Source organism: Schistocerca nitens, chromosome 4 (assembly GCF_023898315.1).
Source record: "Schistocerca nitens isolate TAMUIC-IGC-003100 chromosome 4, iqSchNite1.1, whole genome shotgun sequence".
Classification (NCBI taxonomy): Eukaryota; Metazoa; Arthropoda; class Insecta; order Orthoptera; family Acrididae; genus Schistocerca; species Schistocerca nitens.
This window is the reverse complement of record NC_064617.1, coordinates 205,074,878-205,096,365: the sequence shown is the minus strand read 5'-3', so window position 1 is coordinate 205,096,365 and position 21,488 is coordinate 205,074,878. Positions and strand designations below refer to the sequence as shown.

At 40.2% G+C, this 21,488-nt stretch overlaps 1 protein-coding gene across 1 annotated transcript in view; it reads right to left on the bottom strand.

The window, feature by feature from the left end:
* Positions 1–21,488, bottom strand: part of LOC126251476 (protein Skeletor, isoforms B/C) — a 68,439-nt gene that overhangs the window by 13,179 nt on the left and 33,772 nt on the right. Inside the window, exons 8-10 of the mRNA XM_049951923.1 lie at positions 18,351–18,486; positions 17,978–18,167; positions 8,294–8,394 (exon numbers count right to left, since the gene is read on the bottom strand). Of these exons, the coding sequence (XP_049807880.1) occupies positions 8,294–8,394; positions 17,978–18,167; positions 18,351–18,486 (427 nt within the window). The remainder of the gene's footprint in view (positions 1–8,293; positions 8,395–17,977; positions 18,168–18,350; positions 18,487–21,488) is intronic.

The following is a 21,488-nucleotide window of genomic DNA, read 5'->3' as shown; positions in this document are numbered from 1 at the left end:
CATATCTAATTTTCTTGCTGTTAATGATTTAACCAGGACATATAATGGAACAGGTTTACAGCTCAATATTACAAATAAGAATGACTAACAGGTACCAGAAGTATATACCAATGGACATACACTCGATGAAACTATGTTTTGCACATAGAAATTTCTTTGATTGTATTGATCTGCAGACAGGATTGCTAACATGCTTTCACTCAGTGTTGCCCTGTAGCTTTATGTGTTAGTGCAATGCACCTAAGGTAAAAAATAAATAAATAAATAAATAAATTGTTCTAAATAAATTGTTATACATTTGATAATAAAACGCCAGACAACTTTTCAGGGACCTACTACTTAATGGTGTATGTGGTTAACAACTACAGTGAATTTAGGATTAACTGTGCAACTCATAACCACAACACCAGAAGTAAAAATAATTTCTATATGAATTATGGACTCTACTCAAGAGTTCAAAAGGGAGTTCTACGTTCTGGTGCAAAAGTCTATAATAGGTTACCAGTGGACATCAAGTGGGTCTGACAAATAAGAAACGAGACAGCTCACAAGATTAAGGGACTATCTATCATTGCATATTAGCATACAATTGTCTTCTGACCATGAACTGTGCCCTGGCACTGTGACAAGCTTCAACTTGAATAAACTCAGTGGCAATGGTTCAAATGGCTCTGAGCACTATGGGACTTCAACTTCTGAGGTCATCAGTCCCCTAGAACTTAGAACTACTTAAACCTAACTAACCTAAGGACATCACACACATCCATGCCCAAGGCAGGATTCGAGCCTGCGACCGTAGCAGTCGCACGGTTCCAGACTGTAACGCCTAGAACTGCTCGGCCACCCTGGCCGGCAGTGGCAATGAATGAGGACTTTGGTACAGACATTTTCTTGGACTCAGCCAGAAAATGTTTTATATCAGGTCCTACACAAAATAAACAACACTGATGCTGCAAATCTGTGTACTTGTCAAACAGAGGGTGTCCCAATAACAATGCACAGTTTAAATTGTGCACAGCTTTCATTCCAGTTGGCTGGCAACACTTGTTATTCCTCAGTTATCATCTAGAGGCATAGCCAGTACTGAAAATGAATTGCTTCACCATCACAGAATGCACTGTCATTGTCAAAATTTATTGAAAATACAGGAAATATTCTCTAGAGACACTTCACAAACTGCATAAAATTTGCAGAAAATTCAGCAAATAACTGAAAAGTTTGTGGAATGTGGTTTAAAAATGAAAAATGACATATCAGCAGAATGGGTTTTAAATTACTTTATTTGAACTAATAGTTTCAGACACTGTTCATCTCCAAGTGCATCTAAAAAAACATGCAACACGCTATAATAAAAAATAAGAATGAGAGCAATAGCATGAATGTTGTACATGTTTGTATTCTCTTTCTTATTTTTTATTACGAGGTGGTGTTTGTTTTTGCATGCACTGGAAAATGGACAGTGTCTGAAAATAGTAGTGCAGATAAAGTAATTTACTACACAGCCTGGTGGAATAACAACATTTTTCAAATTTATCGAAGTCACGGATGCACACATCCAGAAGAAAATAGTAAGAGTGGTTTAGTTGTTGATATTAAAGATACCAAAGCAATCTCGTACCACCCAATTTGCTGAGAATATTGCCTCAGTAAATGTGAGTGTAGCACCAAATCCCTGAATCTCTATTCACTGTCAATCAAATAACACTTCAACCAATGATGCACATACAATGAGCCATTTTTTGGTGTGGATTTTGGGCAGGCATGGTGTTTGGGCCTAATTTTCTTCAATAATGCTGTAGATAATGCAATGATGTATGTTATCGCAACACAAAACATGAATTTCTTCCATACCAACTGGAGGGGATGGACCTTGGAAACAAGATGGTGCCTCCTTTCATAATGTGCACAAGTCATATTTATTGTTGCAGAAATTTGAGGGTCATGTCATCTCACACAATGGAGACCAGTATTGGCCACAAAGTTCCTGCGACATGATGCCATGTAAACTGAGGGCATCATGCAGAAATGAACCCCAAAATTAGTGAAAATCTCACTAAGAAGAGAAACAGTTCAACATCAAAGTTTTGGCTGGCATTTGTCTGATACTGTTTTCCACATGTAACCACACTGTAAACTGATGAGTTCAAAATCAAAATATTTCAGGTTTTCAAGTAACTTATGTGTTTTATTTAAACATTAAATTGTGCAGTTTTATTGAAATATCCTTTATATATAGTTAATGGTGGTTACCTTCAATGTAGGATTGACTTCAGTCCATAAACATACAAACATCTGCATCCACTTCTCCCACTCCTCACAACAGATCTGTACATTATTTTTCACAATCTTGCACTATTTTTGTCTTTTGCTTTGGTGCAAGCACATACAGAACCAAAATAATTACTCAGAATATTAATAATGACTCAGAATATGGATGCAACAATTTACCCAAACACATTCTGGGTTTACTAGCACAGTAGTTTTTAAGTATACATTAAAAAAGGAAAGTTGTAAAATGTTAGCTTTTGTGCTATGTTGATGTATCTAATAAAATTTCAAAAATCTTCAACAAATTTGGTAGGATCAGTCATACTTAGTCAATGACTGATAAATGGAGTAATTCTGAACAACATGAGAGCAGTCACTCTGGCAAGATATCACTGATGGAGGAAAACTATCATTGTCAGACATCAAAATATACACTCCTGGAAATTGAAATAAGAACACCGTGAATTCATTGTCCCAGGAAGGGGAAACTTTATTGACACATTCCTGGGGTCACATACATCACATGATCACACTGACAGAACCACAGGCACATAGACACAGGCAACAGAGCATGCACAATGTCGTCACTAGTACAGTGTATATCCACCTTTCGCAGCAATGCAGGCTGCTATTCTCCCATGGAGACGATCGTAGAGATGCTGGATGTAGTCCTGTGGAACGGCTTGCCATGCCATTTCCACCTGGCACCTCAGTTGGACCAGCGTTCGTGCTGGACGTGCAGACCGCGTGAGACGACGCTTCATCCAGTCCCAAACATGCTCAATGGGGGACAGATCCGGAGATCTTGCTGGCCAGGGTAGTTGACTTACACCTTCTAGAGCACATTGGGTGGCACGGGATACATGCGGACGTGCATTGTCCTGTTGGAACAGCAAGTTCCCTTGCCGGTCTAGGAATGGTAGAACGATGGGTTCGATGACGGTTTGGATGTACCGTGCACTATTCAGTGTCCCCTCGACGATCACCAGTGGTGTACGGCCAGTGTAGGAGATCGCTCCCCACACCATGATGCCGGGTGTTGGCCCTGTGTGCCTCGGTCGTATGCAGTCCTGACTGTGGCGCTCACCTGCACGGCGCCAAACATGCATACGACCATCATTGGCACCAAGGCAGAAGCGACTCTCATCGCTGAAGACGACACGTCTCCATTCGTCCCTCCATTCACACCTGTCGCGACACCACTGGAGGCGGGCTGCACGACGTTGGGGCGTGAGCGGAAGACGGCCTAACGGTGTGCGGGACCGTAGCCCAGCTTCATGGAGACGGTTGCGAATGGTCCTCGCCGATACCCCAGGAGCAACAGTGTCCCTAATTTGCTGGGAAGTGGCGGTGCGGTCCCCTACGGCACTGCGTAGGATCCTACGGTCTTGGCGTGCATCCGTGCGTCGCTGCGGTCCGGTCCCAGGTCGACGGGCACGTGCACCTTCCGCCGAACACTGGCGACAACATCGATGTACTGTGGAGACCTCACGCCCCACGTGTTGAGCAATTTGGCGGTACATCCACCCGGCCTCCCGCATGCCCACTATACGCCCTCGCTCAAAGTCCGTCAACTGCACATACGGTTCACGTCCACGCTGTCGCGGCATGCTACCAGTGTTAAAGACTGCGATGGAGCTCCGTATGCCACGGCAAACTGGCTGACACTGACGGCGGCGGTGCACAAATGCTGCGCAGCTAGCGCCATTCGACGGCCAACACCGCGGTTCCTGGTATGTCCGCTGTGCCGTGCGTGTGATCATTGCTTGTACAGCCCTCTCGCAGTGTCCGGAGCAAGTATGGTGGGTCTGACACACCGGTGTCAATGTGTTCTTTTTTCCATTTCCAGGAGTGTATTTCTATATGTGTTTTAACTTATCCATTGTTAAGAACATAGTTTTATGTTTTGTACAATGTTAAAATCAATTTATGTCATATAGGGCTCTTGTTTTAACAGAACATTTATTATATCAATGAAAATAATCAATTTTTGAAAATGTAATGTAATTGGATAGACAAAGAATATTCTCGCCTAGCAGCGGCAGTTAGAACTACATACAAAGATACTGAAATTTGCAAGCTTTTGGAGACAGTTGCTACTTTTGGCAGAACTGTTGAAGGAAAAGAAGGTGAGTGAAGGAGAAGGACTGGTTAGGTTTAGCAAATGGACATAGATTGGAAAAGTCGTCCAGAACCACACATCAGGGAAGATTTACCGGACGGTATCAGAAAGACTGACTGTTGGGGACAGCATTGGATGAGATTTGAAAACCTGAGAGCTTAAAGGTGGAAGATAGGGTAATACGCAAGACAGAGATTAGTGACAAATTATTGTGCATGAGTTAATAAGAGCAGAAAGCCACCTGCATTGTAGGTGATAGAGGTGGGGGGGGGGGGGGGGAGGTGATAGGCAGGTTAGAAAATAAGAGCTATAGAAAACTAAAAGGAAGCGAAGAAAGGAATAGTTACGGAGAAGAAATGCTTAAATTAAGGCCAGGTGGGTGGCGACAACAAAGGACATATTGGAACACCAGTTCCACCTATGGAGATCTGAGAAACTGATGTCTTGGGGAAGAACCCAGATGACATGTGTGACGAAACAGGCACTGAGGTTATGATTGTCGTGTTGTAGAACACGCTCTGCAATAGGATACTGTGTGTTGCCAGTATACACCCTTTGCCTATGCCCACTCATGCTAACTGATAGCTTGGTGTTAGTTCTGCCAGTGTAAAAGGCCAAATAGTATGTACAAAATGGCTAGTATACAACACGTGTCATTTCAGGATGGCTCTCCCTCTGATAGTATAAGTTTTGCCAGTTACTGGGTTGGTATATCCTGATAAGCCAAACTGTTATGACCACAGCTCACCACGACAGTGGATGCCACCTGGTGGCATTGCAGGCATGTGTCGTGGTAACAAAAGTATGTAAATGGAGCAGACATGGATGAGGGATCATCCTAGCGAAGATATGGGCTGCAAATGAAGAAATCCATTGAGATAAGCGATTTTGACGAAGGGCATATCATTATTACACAGAGCCTGTGAATGAATATCTTGAGAACAGCGAAGCTGGTTGAATGTTAACGTGCTACTGAAGTGAACTCAACCAAAAGAGGTAGAAAGACAGTGAAAATACCATCAGATGCGAAATGGTTGGATGTCCATGACTTATCATAGAACGTAGTGTTTGGAGGCTTATCTGTTCTGAAAAGTAGGATAGATGGTGATCTGTGGCATTTCTGCTGAAAGAGCACAAGTGCTTTGGATCACACTGTTCATTGTGCACTGTTGAACATGCAACTCCACTGCAGACCACCCATACGTGTTCACATGTTACCCAATGACATCATCAATTACAATTGCTGTGGGCATGAGACCATCAGGATTCTACCATCGATCAAAGGAAATATTTTGGATCTTCAAGTCAATTACATTTTTGGCTATACTAGGTTGATGGTCATCACAAACACCATCATCATGGTGAACAGTGGTTCAAAACATGCAGCTCGCCACAGAGACAGTCTGGTGGGAGCATTACTGTGGTATGGGAGACATTCTCCTGTACATCCATGGGACCTGTGGTAATAATTGAAGACATGCTGACAGCACTGATATCTTGGTGACCAACTTCACTTGAGGTAAATCCTATGGAACCCATCTGGGTCACTACTGGGCACCATCATCACATAAGCAAATCAGCAGTCTGTTATTTATGTGAATTACATGACCTGTGCATAGACCTTTAATGTCACATACCTCCGCAAACCTACCAGAAAACTGCTAAATCCTTGATATGCAGAATCAGTGATGTATTTCATTCCAAAGATGGGCAAAATAAGCTATTAACCAGGTGGTCATAATGTTTTGGCTCATCAATATAGGTGTCGGTAGAAGGACCCATAGGGTAGGTGTTGCAATGAGGTAAGTCAAAGGTGTAGGAGACACAAAGTAGAGAAATGTGTGCAAAAGGAGCATAGCATCTGAAAAAGACATTGCAGAGATTATATTGGCAACAAAAAATCTGTTCTAGGTGTGGTGGGCAAAATTTCAAACAGAATGGACCTCATTTCAGGGTATGATTCTAGGAAGTCACAGCCTTGTGGAAGTAACTGATTAATACATTCATGACAAGGATCCCTTGTCCACTGGGAGGATAGTGATGGAGTCATCAGTTGCTGGCTTCAAAGCACCCACCAAATGTACACCTCCTTTAATTGATCAACACCTGCGATCTATAGTACGCAGACTGTCCTGTATTAAAGACACCAACCATTTCTTAGATTGTCTGTTGTCTGGAATCTGTGCTCCCCACACCCCCATACATACTGCTTGCCACCATTGAAGCCACAGCCTTCTATATCAACATCTCCAATGTGCATGGTCTGTTTGCTACTGGACATTTCCTCATTTGGCGCTCACCTGATTTCAAACCTATGACGCTCTTCCTGCTCACCTTAATCAATTTTGTACCAGGTCCATTCAAAAAATTCCAGAACTTTGTCCACAAAACTTTTCTATGCTTACCTTTTACTTACTGTGCATGATCTCCTTAAATATACTCTCCTCCACAATTGATACACCGCTCCCAATGACGTTTCCACTTCCGGAAGCAGTCTTGGTACATCTCTTGCTGGATCACTGAAGTGTCGTCTGCAAATTTTCTTTTATCTCATCTATCATCACAAATCTTCATCCTTTGCAATGAGGTTTTCAACTTTGGGGGGGGGAAGTCCGCAGGTGCCAGGTCTGGTGAGTATGGAGGATGAAACAGCACTCATGTTTTGTGCAATAGTCACGCACCAACAGGGATGAATGTGCGGGTGTGTTATCATGATGCAAGAGCTGTGAATTGTCTCATCACATTTCAAGCCATTTCCTTCTCACATTTTCTCGTAGGCATCACAACATGTCCCAATGGTACCATCAATTAAGAATTTGTCCCTCTGGCATGAATTCATGATCAACTAATCTTTCAAAGTCAAAGAAATCTATCAGCATGGCTTTAACAGGGGCCAGGTCTGGTGAGTATGGAGGATGAAACAGCACAGTGATTTCATGTTTTGTGCAATAGTCACGCACCAACAGGGATGAATGTGCGGGTGTGTTATCATGATGCAAGAGCTGTGAATTGTCTCACCACATTTCAAGCCATTTCCTTCTCACATTTTCTCATAGGCATCACAACATGTCCCAATAGTACCATCAATTAAGAATTTGTCCCTCTGGCATGAATTCATGATCAACTAATCTTTCAAAGTCAAAGAAAACTATCAAGATGGCTTTAACATTTGACTTGACCAGACAATTTTTGGTCTTGGAGAACCTTTCCTGACCCATTGCGAAGATTGAACCTCAGTCCCAACACCATAACCATAGACCTAAGTCTCATCACCACTTATGATTCTCGTAAGGAACATCTTGTTCTCATCTACGCACTCCAAACACTCTTCACAGACTACGAGATGAAGGTCTTTCTGGTCTTGACTCATGAGCCACGGGACAAACTTGGTGGTAACACAATGCATTCCAAGATGCTGTGTCAGGATTTCATGACATGATCCAACTGAAATGTTACGTTCTTCTGCAAGTTCTCGTACAGTCTGCTTGAGTCTGTATATGTGTGGATGGATATGTGTGTGTGTGCGAGTGTATACCTGTCCTTTTTTCCCCCTAAGGTTAAGTCTTTCCGCTCCCGGGATTGCAATGACTCCTTACCCTCTCCCTTAAAACCCACATCCTTTCGTCTTTCCCTCCCCTTCCCTCTTTCCTGATGAGGCAACAGTTTGTTGCGAAAGCTTGAATTTTGTGTGTATGTTTGTGTTTGTTTGTGTGTCTGTCGACCTGCCAGCAACTTCATTTGGTAAGTCACATCATCTTTGTTTTTAGATATATTTTTCCTACGTGGAATGTTTCCCTCTATTATAATCAAATAAATCAATATTTACCAACACATGAAATCACAGTTTTAAATATGAGAAAGTTATACCTACAAACTAATCAAAAATTACAACAGTACACTTACCAGTGATTCCTTGATAACCTCTTTTACCGCCTGCTGGTCCTAAAATTGCCCTGAATGTCCTGATGGATCTATCAAATATCTGTGCCTTCTCCCATGGTTCTCTGGAACAATTAAGAAAGTAAAGTCATTAATGAAGTGTCAAAGGCTACTGTGAGTTAAATTAAGGCACAACATGAAATACATCTTCAACTAGTTCTGTGACTTCTGCAATACAAAATTGCACTTGCAGTAGAAGTAACATATCATGCCACACATTAAATTCATTGTTTATCAGATACTGCATCAACTGAGCTGAACTCATTGCACTGTTAACTATCACAAGCAAAAGGCATGTTGTGATACTGCTCTACAGTTTTCACTGTTTTGAGTTGGATATACTCACACAGCAAGTTCATCTTTGACAAGCAAGTGCAGAAGGTGCCACTAAATTGTGGAGTGCAAAATTCATGCATTTTGTACATGTATTTATACATTTTTATATATCTATATACAAGTAAGACCATGAATGTTAGAGAAATTTGCATCAAGATCCTAGATTATAACTTCTTACATACAAACTAAACATGGTGTTCGCATCATTTCCCCATTAGCCTTCTTCCCCATTACCCTTCACTGATTCTATCAAAAGCGTTATGTACTGTGATATGTTACATATTTTTGAAAATTTTGGTATGTTTCAAGTAATGCTCAAGACCTAACACATACAACTATCAACTGTAAACTACACTTAATCTTCCTACAAATTTTGAAAGTAGTATCTTCATTCAGTCATTCCCTATAATTCCAGTGTATACAAATATGTGATTTTTGAGAATTTTCAGAAGCTTACGAGTGTCACACATAATGTATTTCACAGCAAATCATTGGTAGCGAGGTACAGTTGTGTATTCTACAAATTTTGGCAGGAGTATCATGTTCAGCACATAGTTACCGCTTAATTGCAGTGTAGATATATGATTGGTACAATATTTCCATATATTTTTCTCCTTGACCAGTTTCTTCTTCAAAAGAGGTGTTCAAAAATTATGATTGTGACATTAAAATAGCTGTTACATAGTCAACAGCTATATGCAATATTGTGCTCTGTACATATTACACCTGTCATATCATGCATATCATCTTCCAGTTAATTTCCACTTCTATCAGAAGTGCATACTGTGTGTGTTTGTTGTAAGTTTCTGCTATTTTAAAGTTTTTTATGTGATTTTGTTTTAGTGAGCATAACAGTGAGAGCCGGCCACGGTGGTCTAGCGGTTCTAGGCGCTCAGTCCGGAACCGCGCGACTGCTATGGTCGCAGGTTCGAATCCTGCCTCGGGCATGGATGTGTGTGATGTCCTTAGGTTAGTTAGGTTTAACTAGTTCTAAGTTCTAGGGGACTAATGACCTCAGAAGTTGAGTCCCATAGTGCTCAGAGCCATAACAGTGAAAAAACACAAATTCAAAATAGAGTTCCAGGTAGCTTTAGAGAATCAGTACATTTTACACCAAGTTTCTCTGTTGTTATAAAACAAGCCATTTTCTTGGATGTTAAAATTTTATTTTTTAAAGGGAACTTGTTATACTTATAGCAAAACAGATCCTGAAATCAAAAGAGAATCACTGAGGCCAATTTAAAGACATTTATTCTCTGTTCAGACAAACATTGTTCCCGAGACAATGCAGCTCCACAGTGAACACTTCTCTCAGGAATGAAATGAGTTACTTGCTGTTTGTAACAGCTGGAAATCATACTGACTGCTGTTGAGAAATTGGAATCTACTGTGAATGGGTATGTTAGCCGAACTACTAAGTTATATACTACAGATATCAAAGATACCTCAAGTATTATCCTCTTCTGTAAATACTGTCTATTCTTCAGTACATACAGGACCTGTAACTACTTGTCAACTTGGTTTTGAGTGGCATGACAGTGACAGGCCTGGTGGCTCTGTACATGGGTGGTGGGGATCACATCCCCCACCCCACTTAGCAAAAGTTGAAGTGTTGTCTCCTACAGACTCTAAACTGAGCCAGTGCAACACATTTTACTCACTGGAAAGCCTATTGTGTCTTGTGACATATGATAGTGAGTGCAGAAGGTTGTGAGTCTTTTAACTGTCAGTAGTCGGAATGTACAATGTATAATGGTACTCTTTAGGAAAATAGCAAAAAGAAATAGCAAGAATCATCTGGGGCACTCAGTGTTTGTACCTGGGGGCCCCCAATAAACCAGTTGAAGACACCGTTCTGATGGTCTTTCAAGGAAAAGGGTGTGATCACGTGCACATTGTGGCACACACTGGAACAAACAATGCCTGTTGCATGGGCTCCAAGGTCATACTTTGATCATTCCAGTGAATCACAGAGAAGGTTAAGAAGACCAGCCTTGCTCACAGATTTCAATGAAACACACAATCATCAGCATTATCTTCAGATCTGATCATGGCTCCTCTGGTTGTAAGTCAAATAGAACTCCTGAATCAAAGATTATAAAGCTTCTGTGACAAGTTAAGCTGTGAGTTCCTAGTCTAGTGCCATCAGTTTGCAAACTGTAGGATGTCTTAAAATGGTCAGGGATGTATTACATTTCAGAGGCTGCCACAGAGATAGCTAAGAGTATGTGGGACGCACACACACAAAGGTTTTTCAAATCACAAGAACCTATATTTGAACCAGCTAATAATGATTACTCTAGATCACTCTGAAGTGTTGGAGTAACACCCACAGAAATGCCCCCCACTCCCAGCCCCCTCCATATGTACCTCTGTCCAAACAGGCCTCAGAAGGGCCAACAGTACCGATTGTCGTGTCAACCTCAGCCAATAGGCATCACTGGCTGCAGATATGGAAGCGCGTGTGGTCAGCACACCGCTCTCCCGACTGTTGTCAGTTTTCATGACCAGAGCCTCTACTTCTCAGTCAAGTAGCTCCTCAATTGACCTCACAAGAACTGAGTGCACCCCACTTGCCAACAGTCCTCGACAGACCCAGATGGTCACCCATCCAAGTGCTAGCCAAGTCTGACAACGCTTAACTTTGGTGATCTGATGGGAACCAGTATTACCACTGCGGCAAGGCCACTGGCCCCTCCATTTGTGGCAGCATTCACAACCACTGTTTGAAGCACTTGAAAAAGAGTAGAGCTAACATAATGACAGGCACAGACAGCTGATTAAAACACAAGAATGACAGCTGAGAGTTTTTGGGGTAATCAAAGGCTAATGTGAAATGGGGGTGGGTATTCACCGAAGTGGACAAGCAACTCAAATGCACTGAGACAGAAACATACACTGCATGCATAGTCATTTGGGCAAGAGTTAGTATCAAGGATTGGCAAAAGCTTTTAACTGAGGCCTTCTGTCGACCACTACACTCGCTCCCAAATGTAGCCAAAAACTTTAAAGAAAACCTCAGATCACTAGTACGTATGTTCCCCAATCGTTCTGTCATTACTGAAGGAGACTTTAATCCTCCAACACTTAACTGGCAATGTAACCTTTACTTGTCTAGATCATGAGTTTGTAAAATGAAATGACCAGTTTCAATTATGCTATCAATCACCTTCAGATTGTAAAATATCATTACAAAGTGTATCACATCACATATATTGTCAAGTACTGGGTCATTAAAAGTACTTGATTGTACAACATGTGACATGTTACACTTTGTATATCAATGAAAATAATCAATATCTGAAAATATATTGTAATTGAATTGAAAAAAAAAAAATCTATTCATGCGGTGGCAGGAAACACACATATAGAAATATCAAAATCTGCAAGCTTTCGCAGTCAGTGGCTCCTTCTTCTGACAGAAGAGTTGAAGGGGAGGGAAGAGGGATTCCTCTCACCACTTGGTGAGTAGATTTTTTATCTATCCAGTAACATATATAGATGAAGGCTGTGGCCGTAAGCTAATGTGTAAGTGTCTTTTAATTGTGCCTGTCTGCAACTTAATGTGCCATATTTATGGTAAGCATCAACCTATCTTTCCCCTACTTTGTCAATTACATTATAGTTACACTGTGCATGTATTTTATGATCTGAAGATGAACGCTCACACAACTGAAACCAATCATTCCATCTTATAAACTCGTGATCTAGACAAATGAAAATTACATAAAAAATGAAGATCGGTGTTCCACATTCTTGACTGTGTCAAGTCTTATAAAACATTATTGGTAAAATTACAGTTTTGCAAGGGAGTAGAAGTTAAAAAAATGTGGAACAGTACTAATTTCCCACTTTGTGTTAGGAATGGATAGTTCAAAATCCTACTCATGATGGAAATATATTTGACATAACAGCAAATGTATGTCTCTGTAGCTTAGTGGTCAGCATAGACAGGCTGCAAAGCAGAAGACCTAGGTTCAATTCTTGGTACTGACAAGGATTTTTTCTTGGTGGAAGGAATGATACACAGTGCACTCAGCCTGGTGATGCCAAATGAGGAGCTATTTGAATAAGAAGTAATAGCTCCATGAACTGGAAAGCCAAAAATATGGCTGGGAAGGTGGGTGCTAACCACATGACCCTCCATACCTCATCCACATGTTTCTGCAAGGCTGGGGATGGTACAGCAGCCTGTCAACATCCATTGGGCCTTCAAGGCCTGAATGAGGAGCTCGTTATAATGGCAACAAATAACCCTGACTTCACCTACGATGTCCACACTGAAACTTTTATCAGTGACCATGAGTGCTCTGTAGCAGCTATTACCACAGCACACCACTTACATATGTAGAAAGATGGTGAGTAAACTGGATAAAAAGACAGTAGTATCGTATCTCAAGGAAGAACATGAAACATTTGGCTCTGGGCACTAGAACGCTGAGATGCAGTGACTCAATAATAGCAAGCATCGTATAGATTATGCACAAAGAAAACAGGTCACAAAGGGAGGATCCCTCCATGGTGTACAGTCTTTGCACAAAAATTCCTAAAGAAATGGTAACTACTGCAAAACATGTGCAAAAACAAGCCATAGGGCTACAGGCAGAGAGATGCTAAATGAAACACATTTGGCTGCCAAAAGGACAATGCGTGAAGCCTTCAATTACTACTGCAGCAGAACATTGTCAAAAGACCTCCCACAAAACCCGAAGAATTCTGGTTATGTCTAAAGGCTGTCAGTGCCATCAAAGTTAAGAGTCCATCCACTCATGGCTGGAACAGGAACGGAAAATGAATGTAGCAAAGCAAAAGTAGAAATGCTGAACTCCATTTTCAAACATTTATTTACATAGGATGATCCAATGGCACTGCATTAGTTTAATTCTTGTAGTCCTGAAAAGTTGTGTTATAGTAATATTAGTGTCAGACATGTTGAGAAACAGCCCATATCACTAAAACTGAACAATGATCCAAGTCCTGAAGGATTTCCTATCAGATTCTATATAAAATTTGAGGGCAAGTTAGACCCTCTTCTAACTACAATATACTCTAGATCCCTTGAACAAAAAATTGTGCCCAATACTTGGATGAAAGGACAGATCACACCCATGTACGAGAGAGCTAACAGATGTGATATGCAAAACAATCATCCATCTGTTGTAGAATCTTAGGATATTCAGAGTTCAACCATAACAAGGTATCTCAAATAGAATTACCTCAACTGTGGCGATCCAGCATCGATTCTGATAATATCAGTCATGCAAAACTCAACTCAAGCTTTCTTATAAGATATTGTGATCAAGCCAGATGGGTGAACACAGTAAACCTTGACTTCCGAAAACCATTGGATTCAGTAGCACATCATTGGTTATTAATGAAAAGTGTGATTATATTGGGTATCGAACAATATTTGTGACAGGACTGAGTATTTCATGGTAGCATGCAACAAGTTACCTTGGGTGGAGAATCATCAACAGATGTAAAAGTAACTTCAGGCGTGCTCCAGGGAAGTGTGTTATGATTCTTACTATTCATATTGTACTGTACATTAACAACCAATCACATATTATTAACGACTCCCTCAGACTATCAACAATAGCCTCAGACTATTAGCAGTATGATAAAGTTGACTATACTTGTATACTGTCTGAAAAAATCTTCACAAATATACAGTCAGAGCTTGATAAATTTAAAAGTGGTCCAAAGACTGACAAACTGCTTTAAATGTTCAAAACAGAAAATTATGCACTTCAAAAAAATATAGAAATGTATTGTACTATGACTACAATATCAATGATTACTGAGTTAGAATTGAACTCAATCAAATCAAGCAAATACCTAGGTGTAACAGTTAGTGGCGACATGAAGTGGAATGATCATTAGGGTCAATGGTAGATACAGCAGGTGACAGACTTTCATTTATTGTATGATGCTGTGAAAATTCACTCTACAAAAGAGATTGCTTACAAAAATCTCATGCAACCCACCCTAAAATGTTGCCCAAGTTTGTGCGATGCACATTAAATAGAACTAACAGGTGCCACTGAACCATCTACAAAGAAAGGCTGCATGACTGGTCACAGGTTTCTTTGACTTATAGTAGAGCATCACTAAAATACTGAAAAATTTAACTAGAAGATGCCTGAAGATAGACAGCAAGAATCTCATGAGGGCCTGCTTAGACACTTTCAAGAATCAGTATGAAGTGAGGAATCTAGGAATGTATTATAGTGTCCTATGTACCACTCCTGGGATAGCATAGACAAGATTACATTAATCACAGCATATACAATGGAATTTAAGCATTATTCCTGTAATCCATACACAAAAGGAAAGAAACATTAGTATTTGATACACTGGATAATATTCTCCGCTGTGCATTTCACAGAGGTCTGCAGAGTATGAATGTAAATGCAGTTAGCGCACATAATTCTTGAAGTTGAAACAGTTAGGGAACTGCCACATATTAACACAGAAGTTCAGCAATATTGATAAATTGTATACCTGCAAGTCATTTAAGTGCACAAAAAAACATTAATTCTATCTTGAGGGAAGTCATTTTCCTGTGTAGGCTGTAGCTTTATTTTGAAATAAACACTTTATTTCATAATTTAGCAATTAGTTAATTTCACATCCTTGAGATTTGTCAAGCTTCATTGAAGTAAAAGTTGTTATGTACAAGGGCTGTCCTGGAAGTACTAACACGAGGTATAGATGTTGGTTGCTGTTGCAAACAAATGACTATGGTAAAAAGTACCAGCCTTATAAAGAACTAGTTTGAATTTCACAATGTTACTCTGTTTGGAATTTGTTTGGTAACGGTCAACAGTGAATGCTCTCAGCAAATTTATAAACATCAATAAAAGTGGTCGTCATTATGTGGTAGAATACTTTTCTTTGACAGATTTTAGTCCAATTATTATTAAAGCTGAGCAAGATTCCACTCTGGTGGTGTCTGCTCCTTCATTTACAACAGTAAAATATTGGATAGCAGAGCTTACATGAGGCCATATGAGCTACCAGGACAAGCATTGCAGTGGTTAACCAAATGAAGTGGCCAAGTCATAAATTGTGAAGAACATCCACAAAATGGTACTGGATGACCACCAGCTGAAAGTAGGTGAGCTAGCAGACACCACAGGCATTTCAAAATGCTGTACACTGCATACTGATTGAAAATCTGGACATGAGAAGGTGCGTGCAATATGGGTGCTGCATTTATTCCCAATGGAACAAAAACAGCATCGTGAGGAAGTTTCAGTCAAGTATTGGGCAATTTCTTGCTGCAATGAAGCTGAGTTTCTCGCTTCAATTCATAACCATGGATGGAACATGGGTCCATCACTTCACACCTGAGGCACAGCAACGATCAAAACAGTGGACTAAAAGGGGAGAATCAGCTCAAAAGAAAACAAAGTCTCCCATCTGTAGGCACGGTCATGGCGTCAGTTTTTTGCGGTGCACATGATATAATTTTCATTATCTTCAAAAATGAAATGCAAACAATGGTGGGAATTATGTGAATGTATAGAATGGTTAGATCAAACAACAAGACCATATTTGGTTAAAAATAAAGTTTTGTTTCATCACCAGTTCACACGTGCTTCATCAACTTGGTCTAAATCAATGAGTTAAAGTTCAGACCCTTTCTTCATACAATCTATTCACAACATTTACCAACCTTTGACTATTTTCTGTTTCAAGACTCGAAGAAATGGCTTGGTGGTCAAAGATTTGCCAAAATGAAGATGTGGAGCCTGCAGTTGATGTCTATTTTTGTCAGAGGTTCTCACTATTAATGAGGTTCTGAACTATTGAACATTGTTGGGATAGGTGTACTGAATTGAAAGGAGACTATACACTGATCAGCCAAAACATTATGACCACTGTTCACCATAATGCTGGATGCCACCTGGTGGCGTTGCAGGCATGTGACAGGATAACGAAAGCATGTAAGCAGAGCAAACACAGACGGGAAATCACCCTAGCAAAGATATGGGCAAAAAATGGGGAAATTCATTGGTAAAAGCGACTTTGACAAAGGGTAAGTTATTATTATGCAGGACCTGTGAACGAGTATCTTGAAAACGGCAAATCTGGTCAAATGCTCATGTGCTACTGTCGTGAGCTTCTATGGAAAGAGGTAGAAGGACAGTGAAACCACCACTAGGCGCTAAATGATTGGATGTCCACATCTCTTCACAGAATGTGGACAGCTTGTCTGCTCTGTACAGTAAGATAGATGGTGATCTGTGACATCTCTGCTGAAAGAGCACAATGCTGCTACACGCACGAGTGTTTCGATGCACACCATTCATTGTACATCGTTGAAATTGGAGCTCTGCAGCAGAGGACCCCTACTTGTTCACATGTTGACATTGTCAATTACGATTGCAGTGGGCAAGGGACCATCGTAATTTGACTATCGCTCAATGGACAGAAGTTGCTCTTCGAGTGAATCATGCTTTCGCTACACTACGTCAATGGTCATCTCCATAAACGCCATCACTGAGGTGAACGGTGGCTCTAAATGTGCAGCCCGCCATAGGCACAGGCTGGTGGGAGCAGTATCATGGTATGGGAGACATTCTCCTGCACTTGCATGGGACCCGTGGTAGTAATCAAAGCCATGCTGACAGCTGCAAATGACTTGCATCCCTTCATGAGTGACGTCTTGCCTGATCGTGATGTTATTTTTCAGCAGTATAACTATCCATGTCTTTGGAACAGAACCACGTTACAATAGCTTGAGGAGCATTATAGTGAACTCACGTTGGTGTCTCAGCAACTATACTCACCAGGTGCAAATCCTATGAAACACACCTGGGTCGCTATCGGGCAGCATCATTGCATAGGCAAATCGGCAGCTTGTTATTTGCACGAATTACATGACCTGTGCATAGGCATCTAATGCCACATATTTCCACAAACCTAGCAGCAGGCTGTTGGATCCCAGATATGCAGAATCAGTAGTGCATTTTGTTCCAAAGATGGACAAACAAGCTATTGAAGACGTGGTCATAATGTTTTGTCTCATTAGTGTATGTAAAGATGTTTTTTCCCAGAATTTCTTTGTTTTCTTTATTAGGTCAAGAACTTCTAGGACAGCCCTTGTGTATAGATGATATATTCTCCACATTTATGTGGGGAAAGCAACATATGCTGGAGTTCCTAATTAGAGTTTTGGAATCCATAATAGGTACGGGCACAAGTATCTCATGTGAAGTCCACATGTAAAATGGTTTTGTCACTGTACCAGCATACAACACACTAAAACAATCCTGTTTCTGTGGTTCTCATTGTGACACTTACCTAAAGTTTTCGTGAGTTCTTGTGAAAGCAAAACAATTACTCTCCTTCTCCTTGCGGTTGAGCTCCACTTTAATATCTCCTTTGGGATAGAGATCATGAAACATAGGTTCCTTGTTTTTATCCAATCTTCCAATGGCCCACACTAGGTATGATGTTCCTTCCAAAGGAAATTCCTTATCCCCTGGGTCAGCTGTTCATGACACACATTTTTTTTAGAATAAAGGTAATTTAATTCATAATCAAAGAAAAGAATGCATTTGAATCATAATATGAAGTAAGATTTTATCATGGCACTACAGAATAATAACAACAGACGGTTACTGTAACAACAGTTACTTGTGGTAATCCCACAAATGGTACAATGTGAACATACCTGATTTTAATGATCTCCTATATGTTATTATATTAATGCCATTTTCCCTCACTGCTGTATGGAGTTGATTATCATCAATTCCACCAAGAAGTCCATCTTTACAAACACCTTTGTACTGGCCGAGTACTTTAGTGCACTGTAATTAATATATATAAATGAAGAATATGTGTAACCAAGATTAAAAAACAAATGGATTTATTTACCGAATCGGACATGATGAATAACAAAAACTACACTCAATAAATTTGCATGATGAAGTGAAAAATTCTTATCTTACTCATATGGTAGTTATAATGTAATTGGATGGACAAAAAATCTACTCACCAAGCGGGGGCAGGAGAACACACACATAACAAAATGTTTTACTTATGCAAGCTCTTTTTTATGTGTGTGTTCTGCCGCCGCTTGGTGAGTAGATTTTTTTATCCATTCAGTTACATTATATTGTCAAAAATTGATAATTTTCATTGTTATACAATAGTTAAAACATTAAGGAACTTGTTTATTAATCAGATATGTAAAATTTACAACAGTATATAACACATAGGTGAAATCTTCATATTATTTATTTTTCTATACTGTAATGCCTCCATCATGTGGTCTATAATTTTACAGACACACACAGGATGGCGGAAGTACAATGAGAAAGCAATCACATTGTAACCCAATGTACAATTCCATGTCCTTATATGGCAGAAGCGCAACATACATAGCCTTCTTCTATCATATGACTGTGTGTATTCTATTCAATATTTTTCATCATATTAGTGTCAGCTTAAAGCTGTGACCTGAATCAAGGTTTGAACTTGTGTTCCTGCATATCAAGAGACCTGCTCTACCAATTATACAATCTGAACACGTATCAATGAGAAAACCAATACTGTAGTCTGCACCTGTTCTCCCATCCTACATACCATGTTAACACAGTACCTGCTTCTCTGGGAACTGAAAAGCTACAGTTTGCAGGGAAAATCTCTCAGCAGGATGTCATCACATTTAGCAAACAGAAAAAAAAATGTACTTGTGCATAAAAGTAACAAGAAGATCCTCTCTGGCCGGAAAAAAATTAGGTGTTCCACGAGGTTCAACATTAGGGCAACTACTAGCTTTGTTTTACATAAATTATATGTTGAGCCAGTTCAGTCTGATATCATTCTCTACGCACATGACTCAATGACAATAGCCTGCTGCATACACTTGGAGAACTGCATATATGGGTAAAAAATAAATAATTTTAACTTGACTTTGCAAAAATAATAATTTCTCATTTCACTGAATTATAATCTATGCAATGAATACTTGAAATAAGCTATATGGACAAAAAACTGAACACTGAAAACAGTGCCAAATTCCTTGGTGTAGTAGTAAATAAAAGTATGTCATGAAGTAATCCTGTGAACAGCATACTGAGAAGACTGATTGGTCTTGTTTATGACATGAACATCTTAAATAATACCATTCATTTAGCTACAAAAACTGTATAAATACATATTTTGATCCAGTCACTACAAATAGTATAATTTTCTATTCAAAGATTTTAGGCTACAGAAAAAAGGTCATCTAAGGAATGACAAGAAAGTAGACACATCATCCCTAATTTGCCTAGTCTATTTTCTTGGAACAGCAGCAGATTGCATGCAAATCATTCTGATCCTCCTCCACTGTTCTTTTTTTTAGGGCCACCTAACCTTGACTTATTGGCAACTATTCCTTTCTCTTTTTTCTGTCGACTCCACACACTTATTAGCTACTATATTATGCCACACTCCCTAGCGACGCTAGTCTATGGCTTTCCCTTCTGCAAAGGATGCAGAACAGATTGTCTTGCATCAACTGAGTATTCTTTGTGTTTTGGCATGCTTCTAGTTGTCTCTACAAATAAACAAACACTGTCTCAATGGCTAAGTAACAGTAGTTAATAAATAACATGCCACCAAAGCAAATTATACAAAATACTTGCTTGTTTACTAGATATGTAACCACAGTGGCACATAGCTTTTCATGGAGTGACATACAGTTATATGCATTGTTCTGCTGTGAGTGTTTGCAAACAGTACTGACAATGTAACACCACAACTAACAGGTTCTGCTTTACTGACTTTGGGAGTGGGGCAAAAAGTGAGGCCTTTGGTAAGGACTGATACTTCTGTGGGGCTAAGGCTTTTGGGGGAAATGTTCATGACCATGTTTTGGGTCTGTTTGGATTCTGGATTCTGTGTGGTGGTCGGAGGAAGTTTTCGAGGGTGGGATAAATGTAGTTGGTCTGTGAGACAGGGTTTGTCAGGTATGAGGAGATGTGGGGTATGTTGTTTTAAAGGTGGTGAATAGTGGTAGTCCAAGATGGGAGTAGGAAGTGAACAGAGTGGAGAGTCTTTTGAGGTGGCATTATGCATGCTCCTCTAATACCTCAAGGGCAAGAGTTTCAATGTGTGACGTGAGATTCAGGAAGTTGGGATTACATAGCAGGAGAATTTTACAGATGGGGAGATATTGCAAGGAGGTTTGGGCCTGATGGACAGGATTTGGCAGGACTATGTTGGTGAGGGTTGAGGACTCGTGGAATCTGAACAAATGGACGTCACTGTGGAATGAAGAGTTGCAGCCAGATATGGGTAATTTAATGGTAAGATCGTTTGGGGGGATTCCATGAGCCAAGCAACAGTGCAGGAACAGTATGTGGGATGGGTTCTGGCTAAGGATAAGGAAACTTTTCTAAACTGATGCAGGTGATGCTTTTTTGTATTGATGCAGATGGAAGGAGCAAGGATCCATGGTGGAGGATAAAATTCATAAAAATATCTAAAAAACATAGAAATACATCCAAAAAATTGGCAAAAATGCACCAAAACACATAAGAAAAATTATAAAAAGGATCAAACGGATGAGGTAGGAGGAAACCAGATGAAATCTGAGGGAGTAGGCTGGTAGTGATACACAAAAACCAACTGACACTGACGTGAAAACACACTGAGATCAAAGACAAAATAAATAAAAGATTGTAATATGGGTTGCAGTTCTCTGGGTGCATAAGTGTGAGAAAGGGGGATGGCAGATGTGACTAGATTAAGTGAAGTTGTTAGGTGTGAACTGTAGTAGGGAGGAAAAGGAGTGGGGGGGGGGGGGGGGAGGAGTTGGTAG